This window comes from Ipomoea nil, unplaced genomic scaffold (assembly GCF_001879475.1).
Source record: "Ipomoea nil cultivar Tokyo-kokei standard unplaced genomic scaffold, Asagao_1.1 scaffold0728, whole genome shotgun sequence".
In the NCBI taxonomy this organism is placed as follows: Eukaryota; Viridiplantae; Streptophyta; class Magnoliopsida; order Solanales; family Convolvulaceae; genus Ipomoea; species Ipomoea nil.
Window position 1 is genome coordinate 210,044 of NW_017617156.1, and position 20,415 is coordinate 230,458.

At 50.0% G+C, this 20,415-nt stretch overlaps 2 protein-coding genes across 2 annotated transcripts; both read right to left on the reverse strand.

Annotated features, from left to right (window-relative positions):
* Nucleotides 1-5,994: 5,994 nt before the first annotated feature.
* On the reverse strand, nt 5,995-7,512 carry LOC109176673 (uncharacterized protein K02A2.6-like). Its single transcript, XM_019326079.1, has one exon. The coding sequence runs from the start codon at nt 7,510-7,512 to the stop codon at nt 5,995-5,997; it is 1,518 nt and encodes a 505-aa protein (XP_019181624.1).
* Nucleotides 7,513-8,047: 535 nt separating this feature from the next.
* On the reverse strand, nt 8,048-10,678 carry LOC109176674. The gene has a single exon (XM_019326080.1). It carries the CDS (start codon nt 10,676-10,678, stop codon nt 8,048-8,050), a length of 2,631 nt encoding a protein of 876 aa, XP_019181625.1.
* Nucleotides 10,679-20,415: the final 9,737 nt, after the last annotated feature.

The following is a 20,415-nucleotide window of genomic DNA, read 5'->3' on the forward strand; positions in this document are numbered from 1 at the left end:
TATACACTGCAGTTTCAGTTCAATATTTATACACTCAAATATGTGAAAATGTTATTTAATTTTATTTTATATACACTATAGTTTCCTTAAAACACAACTACATGATCATTTCAATATAATTACAGCTTCATTGTACAATATACACTCAAATATGTGAAATGTTATTCAGTTTCATTTTATATATACTGTAGTTTCATTTCACCACAACTATAGTATCATTTTGATATAACTGCAGCTTCATTTGATAATATAAAAATAATACGTGAGACAGTGTCAGTTTAGACACACTGTAGTGTCACTCCATTATAACTGTAAAAACGATGCCTTTTTGACGCGCAGTGCATTATCGATTATGCACCGTGGTGCACGATATAACGACGGGATTTAAATGAATTGGGCTAAATACTTGACACAAAATACTAATAAAGACAAGTTAATTGATTGGGCTTGGCTAATGGCAGACGTTATGCCATGGAACCGTGTTCACCATTCATGGTGAACACGGTTCTAACGGTGTTAGTACACCGTTATTTTTTTTTTTATTTTTTTTTAATTTTTTTTTAAGTTAATTGCGTGACTTTTCTTCTTTATTTTCACATTTTGTGGTTTCACTTTAATTTGAGGTGAACAAAGATTTCGGACATTCATAAATTATGAATTCATGCCTGCACATTCACTTTGGAACCATGCCTACACATTCCCGTCCGAAATCACGGACATTCATAAATTATGAATCCATGGCTGCACATTCACTTTGGAACCATGCCTACACATTCACTTTGGAACCATGAGATTATGAATTTTCTGTTATAATATTATGAATTTTCTGTTATGAGATTATGAATTTTCAGTTATGAGATTATGAATTTTCTGTTATGCGATTATGAATTTTCTGTTATGAGATTATGAATTTTCATTACATTCATAATTTCGGACATTCATAAATTATGAATTCATGCCTGCACATTCACTTTGGAACCATGCCTACATATTCCCGTCCGAAATCACGGACATTCATAAATTATGAATCCATGCCTGCACATTCACTTTGGAACCATGCCTACACATTCACTTTGGAACCATGAGATTATGAATTTTCTGTTATAAGATTATGAATTTTCTGTTATGAGATTATGAATTTTCTGTTGTGAGATTATGAATTTTCTGTTATGCGATTATGAATTTTCTGTTATGAGATTATGAATTTTCATAAAATTCATAATCTCATAACAGAAAATTCATAATTTGATCAAACGCGCGCCGTTAACTCCACATCCGCGATTTTTTTTTTTTTTTTGGCCTAAAAACGACGTCGTTTTGCCTTGTGTTCACCATTCTCGGTGAACACGATTCCATGGCATAATTTGCGGGCTAATGGACTAAAGACTACAATTTATTAACTAAAACTAAACTAATAATAAAAATACCCAAACAACATTAATTAATTATTAACATAAAACAAAATAAATGCATAATTAATTAAAATAACTAATGAATTATAAAAAGAAATTATAAAAATTTACAATAAAAATAATAACTATCACTTCCTCTTTTAAAAGCTGCAGAAAACTTAATCAATCAGGTTTCTCTAAAGTATTGTAATTAATTTTCATATTAAAGTTCCTATATTAGTTAATCAATCACGATATGTTACATTATATGAAAAATTTATCACTAGAATTACAGTTATCATTTTTCATGTTATAAATCAAAAGTATCATTTAAAATAAAATAAAATCAGTAAATAAGGGAATTAATTAGCATGTAAAGGTACTTAATTTGTACGTTAACGGCGGACTGTATTGCTGCCTTATTGTGCCGTTACTTTCATATCAAATAATCGAAATATTGTTCCAAAAAAAAGTTGAATCCTCAACCTCAAGGGTCTCCATACCCCGGCTTGATAGAGCATATGGGAGTATGTAAATCATAGTAACTCAACTGAATCACAGAAGCTAGACATTTGCTTACTGCGCACAAGGAGCCCGTTCACTTTGAGAGCTAAAGTTGCTCCCAGGCTGTCGCTGGTGAGACTCAATCTCTGATCATTCTTTCCAAATTTTATCCCTATGACTAACTGATTTGCTCATGCGCGCAAATATTTGCAATATTGTCATCCTGCAGATGCCACAGTTGAATTAATCGTCTCATGCACACATGTGTCTTTCATTCTTAAATATATTATTTTAAAGGGAAAATTGCGCTTTTAATATTTGATATTTTTAAGAGCACTAGGTGTGTGTTCAACAAATTATTGTGTGGACCATGGTCCACATAGCTGTGTGAATTATAAATGTAGTATACAATTTTAACATACTAAACTTATATTATTTGATAATATATAAAAAATCATGTACTTTCAAATAATGTACTTTATGTATACAATTACAAATAATATACTTTTTATTTATGGTTCACACAAATGTGTGAACCATGGTCCATGGAGTAATGATTGTGTATGTAATGAGCATGCCCTAACTATAAAAGATATCAGACTAATTTCCATTCGCACCAGACGAGTCCAATTAAGGGGCAAAGTGTTAGTTAGATTGATTTTTTCATATGAGAAGAAAGTTTGAACTTCCGAGATTTCTTAAAGGATGAGAGTGCACAGTCATGCCAACCAAATTCGTTTAATATTTGAGTTATAGGGCAAGTATAATTAATAATATAGCGTTGTAATAATATCCCTAATTAGTCATCAATGTGGTGGCTTATTTAGTCCTTCATGGATAATTAGATGTTATTTTGGACTGAAATTAACGCTAAACAATATTAATATAGAAATGGATAAATCATATTTTCAATATATTCATCTCTTATGTTTGTAGTTTAGTACTCTATTACTTGATACGTGAACTACTATTGTACTCACAATTTTTGCAATCGAGTACATATGGGTAAGTTATCTACTATCTACTATACTAATAAGAGCTCAAGAGAGTTAGGCCTATAATGGGCAGAAAAAATGGCGGTTAAATTTTTTAATCAAATGAATGACTCAGTTTGATCAGATTTTAATTTTTCCTTAAGATTTCCTAATTTATCCTTAATGAATATGATTTTCCGTTAACTTTTCCGTTAAATATTATCTTTTCCGTTAATGTCTGTTAGTTCACCGTTAACTTACTCATTGATTTCAATATAAGAAAGGTCTTAGGTCGAACCTCATCCCAATCACAGTTGGCATAATTAGTACTCTATTTTACTCTTATTAAATACTCCGTAATAATTTAGTAGCTACAACAACAAATAATACATATGCTTTCTTTAATTTAGAATTATGTGTCTACAATGTCTTTATTCAAAAAAAATTATTCATTATTTATAAATTAAATAACAGAAATAATTTCATTAGTTATATTGTATTTATTTTTCTCCAATATAAAAATTCTTTACATTCAAATTCATCAATTGATTATATTCGCTACATTGTCTCTACAGTGCTTTATTTAAAAAAAAAATTATTCATTATCAATAAATTAATTAAGAGAAATAATTTTATTAGTTATATTGTCTTTATATTTCTCCAATGTAAAAATTCTTTACGTTCAAATTCATCAATTGATTATATTCACTATATTGTCTATTATCTTTTTTGTGCACTATTTTTTAATTAAAGATCAAAGTTATAATACAAAATTGATGGATTTAATTCCCCGGGGGTAGCCCGAATTATTAAACCCGGATAAGTATACGTACGAAATAAATAATAGGACGCAGAGATATAATAAGGTCGCGGGGACCGTAGGTCGCAGGGACCGTATATTGTATTAATTATCGCTAATAAGCTATTACAAGGCTTGATTAGGACAATAAGGCTAGAAGATAGCAATTTAGGAATCGATTGTGTTGTGTAATGATCTGGTCCCCTGTTAGGACAAGAGGGAGTCCTTTTATATCAGCTCAAACTCCCCAACCGTACCCCTAGAATCGGGGTTAGTTGGATCGGCCCGCCTTGACCGCGCCCCCCCCGGGACCGGGTCCAAGGCGGGCCAACTCGGCATGGCCGAGCTGCCGAGCTCGGCCTAGCCGAGTTCAGCCGACTCGGCAAGGCCGAGCTGCCGAGTCCATGGTGGTGGGCTCGGGTGTACCGAGCCCACCCGTGGCCGGACTCGGCCCAAGGCCGAGATGCCTTGGGCCGACTCGGCCACGGCCCACTTGACTGGGCCGAGGGGCTTCTCGGGTCCGTCTCTCCGGGTCGGTTCGTTCCGGGTCCAATATATCCATCACGAGTCCCCCACTCTCTTCGTTGTGATAAGTCGACAACGATAGAGAGTAGACACCTTGCGAGCCGACTCCTGTGCGCTTGTCCCGAGTTGAAAATTAGCCGACCTCTTGTGACCGAGCTCACCATGACCGAGGCACCTTGGGCCAAGCACGGGGCCCAACCACTATGTCCCGGGTCTATTCCATACTTCCTTGTTCCGCTTTCCCGGGTCGGTTTGCTCCAATCATAATATATCCATCATGAGCGAGACTTCTTCTCTTCCGCATTCCTCTTTGGCCGACTTTGGTGTGACTCCATCGCAATCGGGACTTCTTCTCTTCCGGAAGAACACTAACAAGTCTTGGACTCCCTGACATCGTGTATGAGACTTTGATTTCTGAGTTCACTTTTTGGGCGAGCTCATGAGGTAGTCGTCCTCCTCTTGGGTGAGCTCATGAGGTTGCCCCTCTTGGGCCGAGGTGCCTTGTGCCGAGGCGTCTTGGGCCGAGGTTCGTTAATGAAGGAGAGTAAACACGAGTCGTACTCCATGGGTCCGAGCCCCACACGGCCGACCCCAACGTGGCTGATCCCAACGTGGCCGACCCCCCAACGTGGCCGACCCCAACGTGGCCTGCCGCCCAACGTGGCCGACCCCAACGTGACCGAACCCAACGTGGCCGACCCCAACGTGGCCGACCCCAACCTCAAGGATTAGACTTGATAGCGACTTGATTAGCGTCATCCCTTCTTTATCATATGGGTTCCGTCTTCCGCTCTACCCTCCGAGTGGTGGCCGTAGCCGAGACCCTCGTGGCCGAGTTGCCAGGACTCGGCCTTGGCCGAGTTGCTGGGACTCGGTCGTGGTCGAGTCGCTGGCAACTCGGCCTTGCCCGAGTGGGATCTTTGAACATTAGGCCCGGGGGCTCTTCCGTCGGGGTTGGTACGCGAGGCTGGACCTCGTTCCCCCTTAGGGTATGTTAGCCACGATAGTCGAGTCCCTGTCGGACTAGACCCTGGGGCTCCTCCGTCGGGGTTGGTACGCGAGGTCGGACCTCGTGCCCCCTTAGGGTATGTTAGCCACGATAGTCGAGTCCCTGTTGGACTGGACCCCGGGGCTCCTCCGTCGGGGTTGGTACGCGAGGTCAGACCTCGTGCCCCCTTAGGGTATGCTAGCCACGATAGTCGAGTCCTTGTTAGACTGGACCCGGGGGCTTCTCCGTCGGGGTTGGTACGCGAGGTCGGACCTCGTGCCCCCTTTGGGTATGTTTGGGGAAGTCGGGTACAAAAACTCCTTCCTTCGCGATGGGTGAACAAGAAAAGGTGTTTCTTATTACATAACTTTTAGTCTGTTCATAGCAATGGAGGGGGCCTGCCGCCTCCTATGACATTATTTGCAAAACACTAATGGAGGTGACGCTAACTCCGTACGGTCGAGTTGGTCTGCGGTGGATCACTGGTAATACCTCAACAAATGCTCCGAGTTCCAAACTCTAGGTATCTCCTTCCCTTTGGGGTTCTTGAGTTTGTAGCTGCCGGGACGGACCACCGCTGCCAGCATGTAGGGGCCCTCCCAGTTTGCCGCGAACTTCCCTCCGGCTTGGGGTTGGCTTGCTTCTCTCCTTCGGAGCACATAGTCCCCTACTTGGAAATAACGGGGTTGCACTCGTTTGTCGTGGTAGGACTTGGTTTGCCGCTGGTAATTTTCAGCTCGGATAGAAGCTGTCTCTCTTCTATCATCTATCATGTGGAGGTCGGCGCTATGGCGTTCTTCGTTGGTGTCGGGGTCATATTCTTTCTTCTCGCCGGGAAGGTATGACCGCCTCCGCGGGGGCTCGGGCTTCAAAGCCGTAAGCTAACGAAAACGGTGTCTCCCCGGTGGCCCTTCTGGGGGTGGTGCGGTAGGCCCATAGGATGGCATCGAGCTCCTCCACCCATGCTCCTCCTGCGGATTCAAGTTTCTTCTTCAAACCGTTTACTATGGTGCGGTTGGCGTTCTCCACTTGCCCATTGGCTTGTGGATAGCAAACGGCGACTCGGCTATGGTTGATGCGCCACTCGGCGCAAAATGCCTCGAACTCTTGCCCTTCGAATTGGCGCCCGTTGTCAGTGATGAGTTGTATCGGGACCCCAAATCGACATAGAATGTCTTGGTAGACAAACTGTTTGCACCGGGCACTTGTGATGCTTGCCAGCGGCTTCGCCTCTACCCATTTGGTAAAGTAGTCGACAACCACTATGAGGTACTTTCTTTTGCCCGACCCCATAGGCAGGGCCCCTACTATGTCCACCCCCCACCTGGAGAAGGGGATGACCGAGCTGATCGGTGTGTAGTTCGTGGCGGGTCGGCCGGGGCCGACCTGAAAGTGCTGGCATGTCTCGCAACTCCTTACGTAGTCGGCACACTCTTTGGCCATTCTCGGCCAAAAGTACCCCTGCAGGATGGCTCGACGGGCCATGGTGAAGGCGCCCTGGTGGGCGGAGCAGGTCCCTTCGTGGATTTCTTCCATGACCGACCTGGCTTCGTCCGGGTACAAATAGCGGAGTAGGGCGCCGTTGTACGACCTCTTATAAAGCGTGTCCCCCATGATGACATATGTGGGGGCACGCCACTTCACTAGCTTGGCATCAACTTCATCAGGAGGTAGCGTACCTGTCTGTTTGTACTCCTTGAGGTGGTCCAACCAACAGGGGGGGGGGGGGGGTTGGCTATGTATGGGTAGGACTGGGTAGAATTCCAGACTCGACCTCTCGAAGTCTTCGACTCGGGCAATTTTTGAGATGTGCTCCGGGGCCCCCTGGCTGAGCTTGGACAACATGTCGGCATCCGTGTTTTGGACTCGGGGTACCTGTAGGACTTCATAGTTTATTAGCTGGCCCAGGAGCTGGAGCACCACATCCCGGTACCTCCTCATCCTCTCGTCACTTACCTCGAACTCTCCTGTGACTTGGCCCACTACTAGTCTAGAGTCACATCGGATCTTGAGCTTCTCGACCCTCATGTTTAGTGCTAGTCGGAGCCCTCCGAGGAGCGCCTCGTACTCGGCTTCGTTGTTGGACAGCTTGAAGGCAAAACGAAGGGCGTAGTAGGCTCTGAACCCTTCGGGTGTGATGAGGACGACCCCACCTCCGCAGCCTTTTGGTCCCGAAGCTCCGTCTGTGGACAGAGTCCACCACTCCTCGTCTTCATCTCGGGCCTGCTCGGTGGCTTCCCGGGCAGTGCACTCGACTATGAAGTCGGCTAGTGCCTGCCCCTTGATGGCTGGGCGGGTCCGAAATTGTATGTCATACTGGCTAAGCCGCATGGCCCACTTGACCAACCTGCTGGCCGACCCGAGGCCCTCAACACCGCATCTAGGGGCTGGTTGGTAAGGACGTGAACGGGGTGGGCCTGAAAATAATGGCCGAGCTTCTTTGTGGTGATGTCTACCGCAAATATGGCTTTCTCGACGGGCGTGTACCTGATCTCCGCTCCCCGTAGAGCTCGGCTCGTGTAGTACACGGGCCGTTGGACCCCGTCATCGTCCCGGACCAGCACAGAGCTGACCGCGGCCTGGGAGATGCCGAGGTACAAGTACAAGACCTCCCCCTTGACGGGTTTGGCTAGTGGGGGGAGCGACATCAGATATGTCTTGAGATCCTCGAAAGCTTTTTGGCACTCCGGAGACCACTCGAACCCCTTGGTCTTCTTGAGTACTCCAAAGAATGGCAGAGATCTTTCGGCCGACCTCGAGAGGAAACGACCGAGGGCCGCTAGTCGCCCATTGAGGCGCTGGACTTCCCGGAGACACCGTGGGGGCTCCATGTCCAGGATAGCTTTTACCTTGTCCGGGTTGGGCTCTATGCCTTCTTGGAAACCATGTACCCCAAGAACTTCTCCCCGTGGACCCCGAAGGTGCACTTCTTGGGGTTAAGACGCAGATGAAAACGTTGCATAATTGAAAATACCTCAACTAGGTCGTCCGTGTGCAGGTTGGCTTCGGTGCTCTTCACTATCATGTCGTCCACATAAGCTTGTAGGTTGCAACCGAGGACTTGCTTGAACACCTTGGCTACCATCCGGGTGTAGGTGGCACCCGAGTTCTTCAACCCGAAGGCCATGACCTTGTAACAGTAGACCCCTTCTGGAGTGGTGAAAGCTGTCTTCTCCTCATCAGCTTCCTCCATAAAGATCTGGTGGTACCCCCTGAATGCGTCAAGGAAACTCATGAGGGCACACCCTGCTGTCTCGTCCACCAGGTGGTCGATGTTGGGAAGCGGAAAGGGGTCCATGGGGCAGGCCTTGTTGAGGTCGGTGTAGTCCACGCACACCCTCCAGGTGGGCGGCTTCGGGGCGAGGACCACATTAGCCAACCAGGTGGGGTATATGACCTCTCTGATGTAACCTATCTCCAAGAGGGTGTCGACCTCTTTTTTCACGAACTCCCTCCTGTCTGTGGAGAGGTACCTCTCCCGCTGTTGGACTGGCTTGACCGAGGGGTCCACAGCAAGCTTATGTGTAATCACCTCGCGGCTGAGGCCCGGCATGTCTTCGGGGCCCCATGCGAAGATTTCCTTGTAACTCCGGATCGTGTCGATGATGCGAGCTCGGAGCTCATCCGGGAGGCCGACCCCAACCTTTACGACCCGGTCGGGTCGGTTGAGATCCAGGACGACTTCCTCCGACTCGACTATGGGCTCGGCACGGGGCCGACCCGTCTCATCTCGTAATGCCTTCTCGGCTATGGTGTGGACCTGGAGGTCCTTCTTGCCCATATGGCGGCACGCCCGTAGGTAACAGCTACGACTCACCCTCTGGTCCCCCCGGGCAGTCCCGACCCCGTTCGGCGTTGGGAATTTGAGACACAGGTGCTCCATGGAAATCACGCACCTGAGGTCCTCCAGGGCGGGTCGGCCAAATATCATGTTGTGGGCGCAGCTGATTTTTACAACCACGAACTCGACCCTCCACTTCTTGAGGTGAGGGGAGGTGCCTATCTCCACGTCCAGGCTGATCAACCCCTCTGTCTCGATCGAGTCCCCCGTGAACCCGGACAAGGGGGTCCTAACCTGCTCCAGCTGGTCCCTTGGGAGGCCGAGTTGGATGAACGTGTCGTAGTACATGACATTTACCGAGCTGCCCGTGTCTACGAGCACTCGGTGCACCACCACGTTGTTGACGTCCAATTTGATCACCAGGGCATCTCGGTGTGGTAGGGGACCATCCGGCAGGTCGTCATCGGTGAAGGTGATGGGTTCCCTCCGTAGCTTCTTCTCCCGTGGGGCTTGTGTCACCTCCCCGACGTATAGACTCTTCGCCCATTTCTTCCGTTCGGCTTGGGTGTCGCCACCCTCGGGTCCTCCAAAAATGACATAAATGGACCGCTTCTTTGGGGGCTGGGAGTCTTCTGTCGTCTTGTCGTCCTCTTCAGAGCTTTGGCCGTGCTCTCTCTTGCGGGGTGCCGTGTTGGGTGGCGCGGAGCCACCACTCCCTTTCTTCCATACGTTGTCCCGGCCCTGGCCTTGGGGTTGGCTGGGCCGTTTAATGAAGTGGCCCAGGTAACCCATCTGGATGAGCTCCTCAATTTGTTTCTTCAGGAGGATGCACTCGTCCGTGTCATGACCCTTTTGGCGATGGAACCGGCAGTACTTCTTGTGGTCGCCCTTCGCCGAGATCTTCATGCACTCCTCCTTCGGGAACTCGACGATCCCCTGGTCCTCCGCGTGGGCTAGGATGACACTCACGGGGTGCGTCAGCGGGGTAAGGAAATGTGTGGGGTTCAGCCTGGGTCCCTCGGCGTGGTTGCGACGATGCTGCCGAGATGCCCTGCCGCGTTCCTCCTGGGGGGCCTTGTCCTTCCGACCTCTCCCTTCTTCCTGCTCCCTTTTTCTCTTCTTGGCAGCTTCGGCGTCAGCATATCTGGCCGCCCTGTCCATCGGGTCGGCATAGTTCTTCGGGGGGTACCGGATGAGATCCTGGTGGAAAGCACCCGACCTCACATTGTTCCTGAAAATTGGTATAGCCGACTTACCATCGAAGTTGGCGACTCCCATGACTTCCTTCTTCCACTTATTGAGATACTCGGCTAATGACTCCGAGCTCTTCTGTTTCAGGTCGCACAGGTCGGCAATCTGCTTCTTTCTTGGTATGCTGGTGGCGAAGTGGGACAGGAACTGCTTGGTTAGGTCCTTGAAGGTGGAGATGGATCCCCCTGGGAGGGACCCAAACCAGTCATGTGCCTGTGCGTCCAGAGTGGCAAAGAATCCCCTGCATAGGATGGCGTCGGTAGCTTCGGTAATCATCATGGCGGCCCTGTACCTGGTGAGGTGCGACCGCGGGTCTGTGGTTCTCGAGTACGCTTTGACGGTGGGGAAACGAAAATCCTTGGGCAGGGGTTCCTCCATGATAGAACTCACGAACGGGGTGGACAGTATGTCATTGGACTCTGAGGACCCGTCCCTTTCATCGAACTTCTTCTGGAGCTCGTCCATCCTTCTCCGTAACTGCTTGACCTCGTCCGGGTTGGAGCTCGGGACTCGGCCATTTGTCTCACCTGTTCGCTCCACCTGGGCGGGCTGTCCGCGTCGCGGGGGAGCTCGGGTCTCACGGTCTGGGGATCTACGCGAGCCCGCCTCCTGTGGCGGTCGGGCTCGGGGTCCGTGACTTGGCGACCTCCGAGTGCCCGCCGCTTGTCGTGGCGGCCTGCGGGAGCACGATTCGGCCGCTGGTGGGTCATTGGCGGCCGGCCTCGGACCCAACCTGTCCCGTGCCGACACGCGCTCGCCCAACCGTTCCAGGGCGGGCCTGGTTTGGGTTGGGGCCCTTCCATCATCACCGTGCTGACGGTCTCGGCGGGAGCTCCCTCCTTCTCGTCTGTCCGTCGGGCGGGGGGAGTTGACTTCTCCTTGTGTGGCCCGTGCCGGAGGTGGCACGGCGCTCGGCCCGCTGCGCCCCCGGGAGAGAGGTGGAGGCGGTATGGCGCTCGGCGGCACGCCCCCTTGGGTGGCGCCTAGGTCGGCTTGTTCCTCTGCCCGGAGGCCCGCCGCAACACGGGCCAGTGCCGTGGAGGCTTGTTCGAAGACCGCCATCCCCTCCTGGATGAGGGCGCGAGTTGGAGCGGTAGCGGGAGCCGTAGCAGCGGGAGCCATGGGGGGTGGTGCACCACTGCTGCGGTGGTTGGTGAGCTGGGCCCTCAGGTCTCCTCCCGACCTGTTGGAGGCGGCCGGTTGGACGCTGGGGGCCCTGTTGGGGACGTTCCCGTTTGCGACGAGCTGGGTGCCGCGGGAACCGTTGGTGTGGCGAGAGTTGGATCTCGATCTCGTCATCGTTGTCAATGAACAATAATGGGGAGAGCGCTTAAGCTTGTACAGCAGCTCTCAACAAGAGCACCAATGATGGATTTAATTACCCGGGGGTAGCCCGAATTATTAAACCCGGATAAGTATACGTACGAAATAAATAATAGGACGCAGAGATATAATAAGGTCGCAGGGACCGTATATTGTATTAATTATCGCTAATAAGCTATTACAAGGCTTGATTAGGACAATAAGGCTAGAAGATAGCAATCTAGGAATCGATTGTGTTGTGTAATGATCTGGTCCCCTGTTAGGACAAGAGGGAGTCCTTTTATATCAGCTCAAACTCCCCAACCGTACCCCTAGAATCGGGGTTAGTTGGATCGGCCCGCCTTGACCGCGCCCCCCCCGGGACCGGGTCCAAGGCGGGCCAACTCGGCATGGCCGAGCTGCCGAGCTCGACCTAGCCGAGTCCAGCCGACTCGGCAGGGCCGAGCTGCCGAGTCCACCATGGACCGGCCCGGCAGTGGCCGAGTCCATGGTGGTGGGCTCGGGTGTACCGAGCCCACCCGTGGCCGGACTCGGCCCAAGGCCGAGATGCCTTGGGCCGACTCGGCCACGGCCCACTTGACTGGGCCGAGGGGCTTCTCGGGTCCGTCTCTCCGGGTCGGTTCGTTCCGGGTCCAATATATCCATCAAAAATAATGTTATATATTTATTTACCAAGTATTTTATTAATACCATAAAAAATTAAAAAATATATAATTAATAAAGCCAATCATATTAACTACTTTGAGGGATTTGTTGACAAAGAGATCTGAGTATTCAAATCACACAACAAATTGAAGTGAGAACTACCTTGCCATGTCCTTGTTTGACAATCAGCAGTTAGCGGTTAGCGGATTATATTAGCGAATTTGACCAGCGAATTATATCAATGGTTGGTAAAAGTATATTTGAAAAAATTAGTTGTTTAGATTAACATGTAAAATGAGCTAAGGGTATAATAATAATAATAATAATAATAATAATAATAATAATAATAATAATAATAATAATAATAATAATAATAATAATAATAATAATTGTTTTAAAAAATAAAAAAAAATTAAGCCAATCATATTAACTAATTGGGGGATTTATGGACAACAAGAGTATTCAAATCACAGAACAAATTGAAGTGGGAAACTATTTCGCAATGTCCTTGTTTGGCAATCAGCAATTAGCTCTTCAATATTAATATATATTTAATATTTTATGCCATAATTTTTATTTTCTCTCCTTATGTCCCGTATTTGGTTTCAACCATACCTATACAATTATTTTATTGACAATTATAATCAATCTTGACTCTATTATCTTGCATTTGTAATCTTAGAATTGCCTATTTAAATACGCAAATTTAACATTCAATTATCTATGCATGAACAATTCCAATATAATCTTGTCTTGATATATTTAAAGTACTTATTAAAAAAAAAATATTGGGCATTATCCCAATCGCGCAATGCGCGTAAAAAACTAGTTATATGTATAATTATGAAGTTGTATATATAATGAAGAAAAAAAGAAGAAGAAGAAATTGTCTACGAAAATAGGGGAGTACAATAGCAGTACAGTAGTCTCATGATCAATTAAAAGGATACTGAGTTGCAAAAATAGGGAATGAATAGATAAAATATCAATTTCTCATTTCAATTACAAGCAATAAGGAAGACAATCGTTTTAAAATAGGGAAAATTATAATTTATGGTCCTTCATAATATGTCAATTATCAATGTCACCCCTGAATTATTAGTGGTATAAATGTTGCCCCTCAATTTTTAAAACAGTACATATATTGCCCTTCACGTACCGTACAGGAGGGGCAATATATGTACCGTTTTGAAAATTGAGGGACAATATTTACACTTGGGATGGACAATATATCTATGGTTTTGAAAATTGAAAGGCAATGTTTACACCGTTAATAATTCAGGGGTGACATTGATAATTAACATATTATGGAGGGACATAAATTACAATATTTCTTTTAAAATATAATTAAATTAATCGAAAAGACAAATGTATATATAGTATTATTGTGAGTATGGTATACATTTTTGTACGTAGTAAGGCCAAATGAGGCTAACACAAACGCCAACATACAGCTTCAACTGTAAGTGACAAATTAAATTAAATTATATTAATTACTTCAATTATATTCAATCATCTGAAAATTAAACTAAAGCATGTATATTTTAAATCGCTAAGAGGCAGCTCGTAAGCGTAGCTAAAACGGAAGACGTCCCTCCGGCGTTAGAGCAGGACGCTTGAGCCGGGTGATCTTTGTACATCAAGTTTACATCGTCCAATGTTATGCCATGACACGGTTCTATTTTGCTGCACTCGAATGTCATCGCCACTTCCGTTGATGATGTATCATGTATGCCTTTATACTTTATGTTGCTTATCTTCACTCCCGAGCCCTGTCATAATTAATCATATATGAAACATGTTTAATTAGCATAGGAACATCATTTTCTATTTTTGATGTTTTTAAGGTATGAGGTTTTGAGGCTGGTGGTGGGGAACAAGCTAAGCTAAGGAATTATGTATATTTATAAATAATGAGAAGAGTATTTTATACTTGTTTGGTGTGTGTATATATATAGAAAAACGCTCATATATGGTCATATCATTAGGTGTGGCGGTGTGATTGTATCTGTGTCGTTGAATCATTTTAATCTAACGACAGTGGGTAATTATGAGAATTTGAGAATTTTCGCACGTATTGTTAAGTGGGGGTGTTATGGTAATTACAGTGGCCATTTATAGCGGACGGGTTTCAGAAAACACCAACAGTACTGGCAACATGCACCAATAATGTAATAAAACACACCACAATGAAACACACCAATAGTGTAATAAAACACACCGCAATGAAACACACCAATAGGGTGTTAAGATTGCGTTACGCCCGTTCGGCGATGGGCGAGGCCGGACCTCGTACCGCCCCTAGGACGTTTTAGTGATTCTGGGGTTGGAGTCCTTTGACTCGCGCCCCGAACCCTTCCGTTCGGTGATAGGCGAGGTCGGACCTTGTACCGCCCCTAGGGTGTTAAGATTGCGTTACACCCGTTCGGCGGTAGGCGAGGCCGGACCTTGTACCGCCCCTAGGACGTTTTAGCGATTTTGGGGTTGGAGTCCTTTGACTCGTGCCCCGAACCCTTCCGTTCGGTGATAGGCGAGGTCGGACCTTGTACCGCCCCTAGGGTGTTAAGATTGCATTACGCCCGTTCGCCGGTAGGCGAGGCCGGACCTCGTACCGCCCCTAGGACGTTTTAGCGATTCTGGGGTGGAGTCCTTTGACTCGCGCCCCGAACCCTTCCGTTCGGCGATAGGCGAGGTCGGACCTCGTACCGCCCCTAGGGCATGTGCTCTGTCTAAGTTGGCCGTTGCGGTCCCTCGCGTACGCAGCCGCCACGTCCGTCCTTAGGTTGGCCGACCTCGCGTCAGCCGACCCCGCGCTGGCCGACCTCGCGTTGGCCGACGCTGGGAGGCCGGCCTCGCAGTGCCCAAGTTCTTGATCTCGCATGTGCCCGTGCTCTTCCACCATTCGGGGTAGGATAATTGCTCAACGAAATTCATTATTCCATTACGAACGAAAACAAAACATTATTGTGGGGAGTCGGCTTGTTATTTGGGAGGGGGTAGACCATACAAATGTGCTTCTACTGGTAAAATTTCAGCAAGTGTTCCAAGTTCCACACCCAGTCCACCGTCTTGACCGATGGAGTCCTCAACTTGTAGCTGCCCGAGTGTACTATGGCTTCGACCACATATGGTCCTTCCCATTTCTTGGCAAACTTGCCTCCGTCCTGGGGTCGGCTTGCTTCCATCCTCTGGAGGACGTAATCACCGACTTGAAAGTAGCGAGGTCGAACCCTGTTGTCAAGGTATGCCTTCGATGTCCAACTCCTATAGGACGGTGTCGAACTCCTTCACCCATGTACCCCGTGTGCATAGTAGCTGGGGACCCCGTGATAGTAGCCAAGGACCTCGGGGAGGTAGTAGTCAAGGACCCCGGGGTAGTAGACCCCTCCATGGTCTGTCCGGCCGCGTGCGTAGTCCGCTCGGTGCCGTGTGTGATCCGCTCCATATTTCTTCGCTCCAAGTCCACTCCGTAATTATTCCATCATCAGTCCCCCACTCTCGGGGCTGCGAGAAGTCGTCAGCCCAAGCGAGTACCAAAGTCGCTTGATAATTATGAGCCCCCCTCGTGTTTTAACGCTATATCCTTCGTCTATGCTTGCTGTTGTGCAAGCTGTCGCCCGAGCGGCGTCCATGGAGAGCGTGTTGGGGACCCTTCGGGCGCATCTGGGGCGGAGATGAGGGGTCGCAAAGAGTTGGAGGCGGCGCACAAAGCCATGGGGAGCAAGCCTGCGGCGTTGGAGGGCAAGTATGCCAAGTTGATTGCCAGCCATGCGCGGGAGCGCCGGGCGCATGAGGAGGCTTTGAAGGCAGCCGTGTCAATCTACAGGGACTCCGAGGTGGGCTTTGAAGGCAGCCCTGTCATGCTACAGGGATCCCGAGGTGGGCTTTGAAGGCAGCCCTGTCAAGCTATAAGGACTCCGAGGTGTTCATCAAGGATGTGAAGGCCCACCTCGCCTAGCATGCGGTGGAGCCCTTTGGGGACCTTCTACGCGACCCCATTGGGAAAGGGCTCGTAGCTGGCAGGGGTTGCAGATGTACAATGTGGGAGAGTATGTGATGGAGCGTAGGGTTTAGTTCGTTCTTTGCAAGAGAGACGAGACCCTCGACCCCGTGGTATGGGGTCTCCCAGCTGACCTCGGGAACCTGAAGTCACCAGCCGACCTGAAGGAGGTGGCGAATGGAGATGTTCATCTGACTTCCCCTCGGGGCTCGGCCACGGACCTTCCGTCCCATCCGGACTTGATTTCAGACCTTCCACATGGTGCTTGTTATGATGTCCCTTTGGAGCGGATTCACATTGAACCCGTTGGCGTTGAGGCTCTCCTTCGGCCGGGCGATGGGGAGACGCGACTCATCCGTATGGCGATAGGCGAGGTCAGACCTTGTGAGCATATATCCATTAATGTGTATCCAACTATCAGCTTAGGCTTTTAGTTGAGATGGAGCACATGCTTCAATTTGGTATCAGAGCCAGACCAAAGGTCATGGGTTCGAATCTCAACGCCACTCATAAGCGATTACGGTTTACTGGTCCACGTGTTGGTTGGAATCCACCGTACACATGAGGGGGCGTGTGAGCATATATCCATTAATGTGTATCCAACTATCAGCTTAGGCTTTTAGTTGAGATGGAGCACATGCTTCAATTGACCTCATATCGCCCCTAGGGTGCACCATGAGGTCGGCCGAGACCCCCTCGAGAGGACGGCCGAGACCTCGTCGAGAGGTCGGCGGAGACCTCCTCGAGAGATCGGCGGAGACTTACTCGAGAGGTCGGCGGAGACCTCGTCGAGAGGTTGGCGGGGACCTCCTCGAGAGGTCGGCGCAGACCTCCTCGAGAGGTCGGCGGAGACCTCCCCAGAGGTTGGCCGGGACCACCCCGAGAGGTTGGCGGGGACCTCCTCGAGAGGTCGGCGGAGACCTCCTCGAGAGGTCGGCGGAGACCTCCCCGAGAGGTCGGCTGGGACCTCCCGAGAGGTTGGCGATAGGCGAGGTCGGACCTCGTATTTGCCCCTAGGGTGTTAAGATTGCGTTACGCCCGTTCGGCGATGGGTGAGGCCGAACCTCGTACCGCCCGTAGGACGTTTCAGCGATTCTGGGGTTGGAGTCCTTTAACTCGGGCCCCGAACCCTTCCATTCGGCGATAGGCGAGGTCGGACCTCGTACCGCCCCTAGGGTGTTAAGATTGCGTTACTCCCGTTCGGCGGTAGGCGAGGCCAGACCTAGTACCGCCCCTAGGACGTTTTAGCGATTCTGGGGTGGAGTCCATTGACTCGCGCCTCGAACCCTTATGTTCGGCGATAGGCGATGCCGGATCTCGTACTGCCCCTAGGGTGTTAAGATTGCGTTACGCCCGTTCGGCGATGGGTGAGGCCGGACCTCGTACCGCCCCTAGGACGTTTTAGCGATTCTGGGGTTGGAGTCCTTTTACTCGCGCCCCGAACCCTTCCGTTCGGCGATAGGCGAGGTCAGACCTTGTACCGCCCCTAGGGTATTAAGATTGCGTTATGCCCGTTCGGGGGTAGGTGAGGCCAGACCTCGTACCGCCCCTAGGACGTTTTAGCGATTCTGGGGTGGAGTCCTTTGACTCGCGCCCCGAACCCTTCCGTTCGGCGATAAGCGAGGTCGGACCTCGTACCGCCCCTAGGGCATGTGCTCCGTCTATGTTGGTCATTGCGGTCCCCCGCGTACGCAGCCGCCACGTCCGTCCTTAGATCGGCCAATCTTGCGCCGGCCGACCTCGCGTCAACCGACCCCGCGCCGGCCGATCTCGCGTTGGCCGACGCTGGGAGGCCGGCCTCGCGGTGCCCGAGTTCCTGATCTCGCATGTGCCCGTACTCTTCCACCATTCGGGGTAGGATAATTGCTCAACGAAATTCATTATTCCATTACGAACGAAAACAAAACATTTTTGTGGGGAGTCGGCTTGTTATTTAGGAGGGGGTAGGCCGTACAAATGTGCTTCTACTGGTAAAATTTTAGCAAGTGTTCCGAGTTCCACACCCAGTCCACTGTCTTGCCCGATGGAGTCCTCAACTTGTAGCTGCCCGGGCGTACTATGGCTTCGACCACATAAGGTCCTTCCCATTTCTTGGCAAACTTGCCTCCGTCCTGGGGTCGGCTTGCTTCCCCCTCCGGAGGATGTAATCACCGACCTGAAAGTAGCGAGGTCGAACCCTGTTGTCATGGTATGCCTTCGTCTAGCATTTGTAATTTTTCGCGCGAACCATGATGTCCTCCCTTCTGTCGTCGATGAGGTGGAGGTCCGCGGCGTGGTGCTCCTCATTGAGGTCGGGGTCGTACACCGCGAGTCGATAGGATGGTATTGCAGCCTCGGTGGGGGCCCGCGCTTCGAACCCGTATGCTAGCGCAAATGGAGTTTCCCCGGTAGCTCTTCTTGGGGTGGTGCGGTACGCCTATAGGACGGTGTCCAACTCCTTCACCCATGTACCACCGGCTGCGTCCAGGTTCTTCTTGATGCCTTCCACTATAGTTCTGTTGGCGTTCTCCACCTGTCCATTTGCCTGCGGGTACGCCACCGCCACACGGGTGTGTTTTATTTACCATTAGTCGCAGAAATCCTTGAACTCTTTGCTCTCAAACTGCCGCCCGTTGTTGGAGATGATTTGCATGGGGACTCCAAAGCGGTACAGAATGTTCCTCCATACGAACTCCGTGCACCCGGGTGCTCGTGATGGTAGCGAGGGGCTCGGCTTCGACCCACTTTGTAAAATAGTCTATGGCGACTATGATGTACTTCCTCTTCGCGGACCCCCATGGGTAGGGCCCCGACTATGTCGATTCCCCACCTTGAGAATGCGATCACTGTGCTAGTGGGCGTGTAGCTGGTTGTTAGCCGACCCAGCTCCGCGTGAAAGTGCTTGCAGGTCGGGCACCCCCGGGCGTAATCCACGCACTCCTTGGCCATATTCGGCCAAAAGTACCCCTGCAATATGTCCCTCCTCGCTATGGCGAAGGCTCCTTGGTGTGCCGTGCAGGTGCCCTCATGTATCTCTTCCTTGACGAACTTGGCTTCGTCTGGGTATAAACACCGGAGGAGGGCGCCATTATAGGACCTTTTGTAAAGGGTGTCGCCAAGGAGTACGTATGTTGGTGACCTCCTCTTGACTACCTTGGCGGCCGCCTCATCTGCTGGCAGGGTGACGATTCTCTTGTACTCCACCAGGTAGTCTAACTAGCATGGGGGCTGAGTTTGTATGGGGAGGACTGGGTAGGCCTCTAGGCTGGACCTCTGGAGGTCCTCAATCCGTGTTATCTTAGAGACATGCTCCGGGGTGCCGATGTCGAGCTTGGAGAGCACGTCCGCGTCCCCGTTTTGACTTTAGGGTACCTCGGTATAGGACCTCCCTTATATGCCCTATCTCGAGGAGGGTGTCGACCTCATTCTTCACAAATTCTCGTCTGTCCGCGGCGGAATAGCGCATCCGCTGCTGGACCGGCTTGGCTTTGGGGTCCACCGCCAGTTTGTGCGTGATGACCTCCCGACTGAGTCTCGACATGTCCTAGGGACCCCAGGCGAACACGTCCTTGTAGCTGCGGATGATCTCAACGATCCTACCCCGGAGGTCGATCGGGAGGCCTGTACCCACCTTCACCATCCTGTCGGGTCGGCTGAGGTCCAGAATGACCTCTTTTGTCTCCACCGCGGGTTCGGCTCGGGGCCGCTTCTCCTCATCTCGAAGCGCCTTCTCGGTTACGGTGTGTACTTGGAGATCCTTCTTTGTTGTTTGGCGGCATGATTTCAAGTAGCAGCTCCAACTTATTTTCTGATCTCCTCGCGCGACACCCACTCCAGTGGGGGTAGGGAACTTGAGGCAAAGGTGCCCTATGGAGATGATGCACCTGAGGTCCACCAGGGCAGGTCGGTCGAGGATGATGTTATGGGCGCATCTGATTTTCACCACCACGAACTCCACCTCTCACTTTTTTACGTGCAGCGGGGTGCCGATCTGCACCTCGAGGGTGATGGAGCCCTCTGTTTCGATGGAGTCCCCAGTGAAACCAGATAGCGGGGTCCGTACCGGGGTGAGCTACTGGGGGCGCCGTGCTCCCTCGGAGGGGGCGGAGGTGGAGGTGCCGGGGCACCCCGTCGCAGCCCCGCCACGACGCGGTTGAGTGCGGTCGCCACCTGCTCGAGTGCAGCGGCCTCCTCTTGGGGAGTCGGAATCGGGGGTGGGACGGGTGGAGCCGTCCCGCTGAGCGGGTGATTGCTG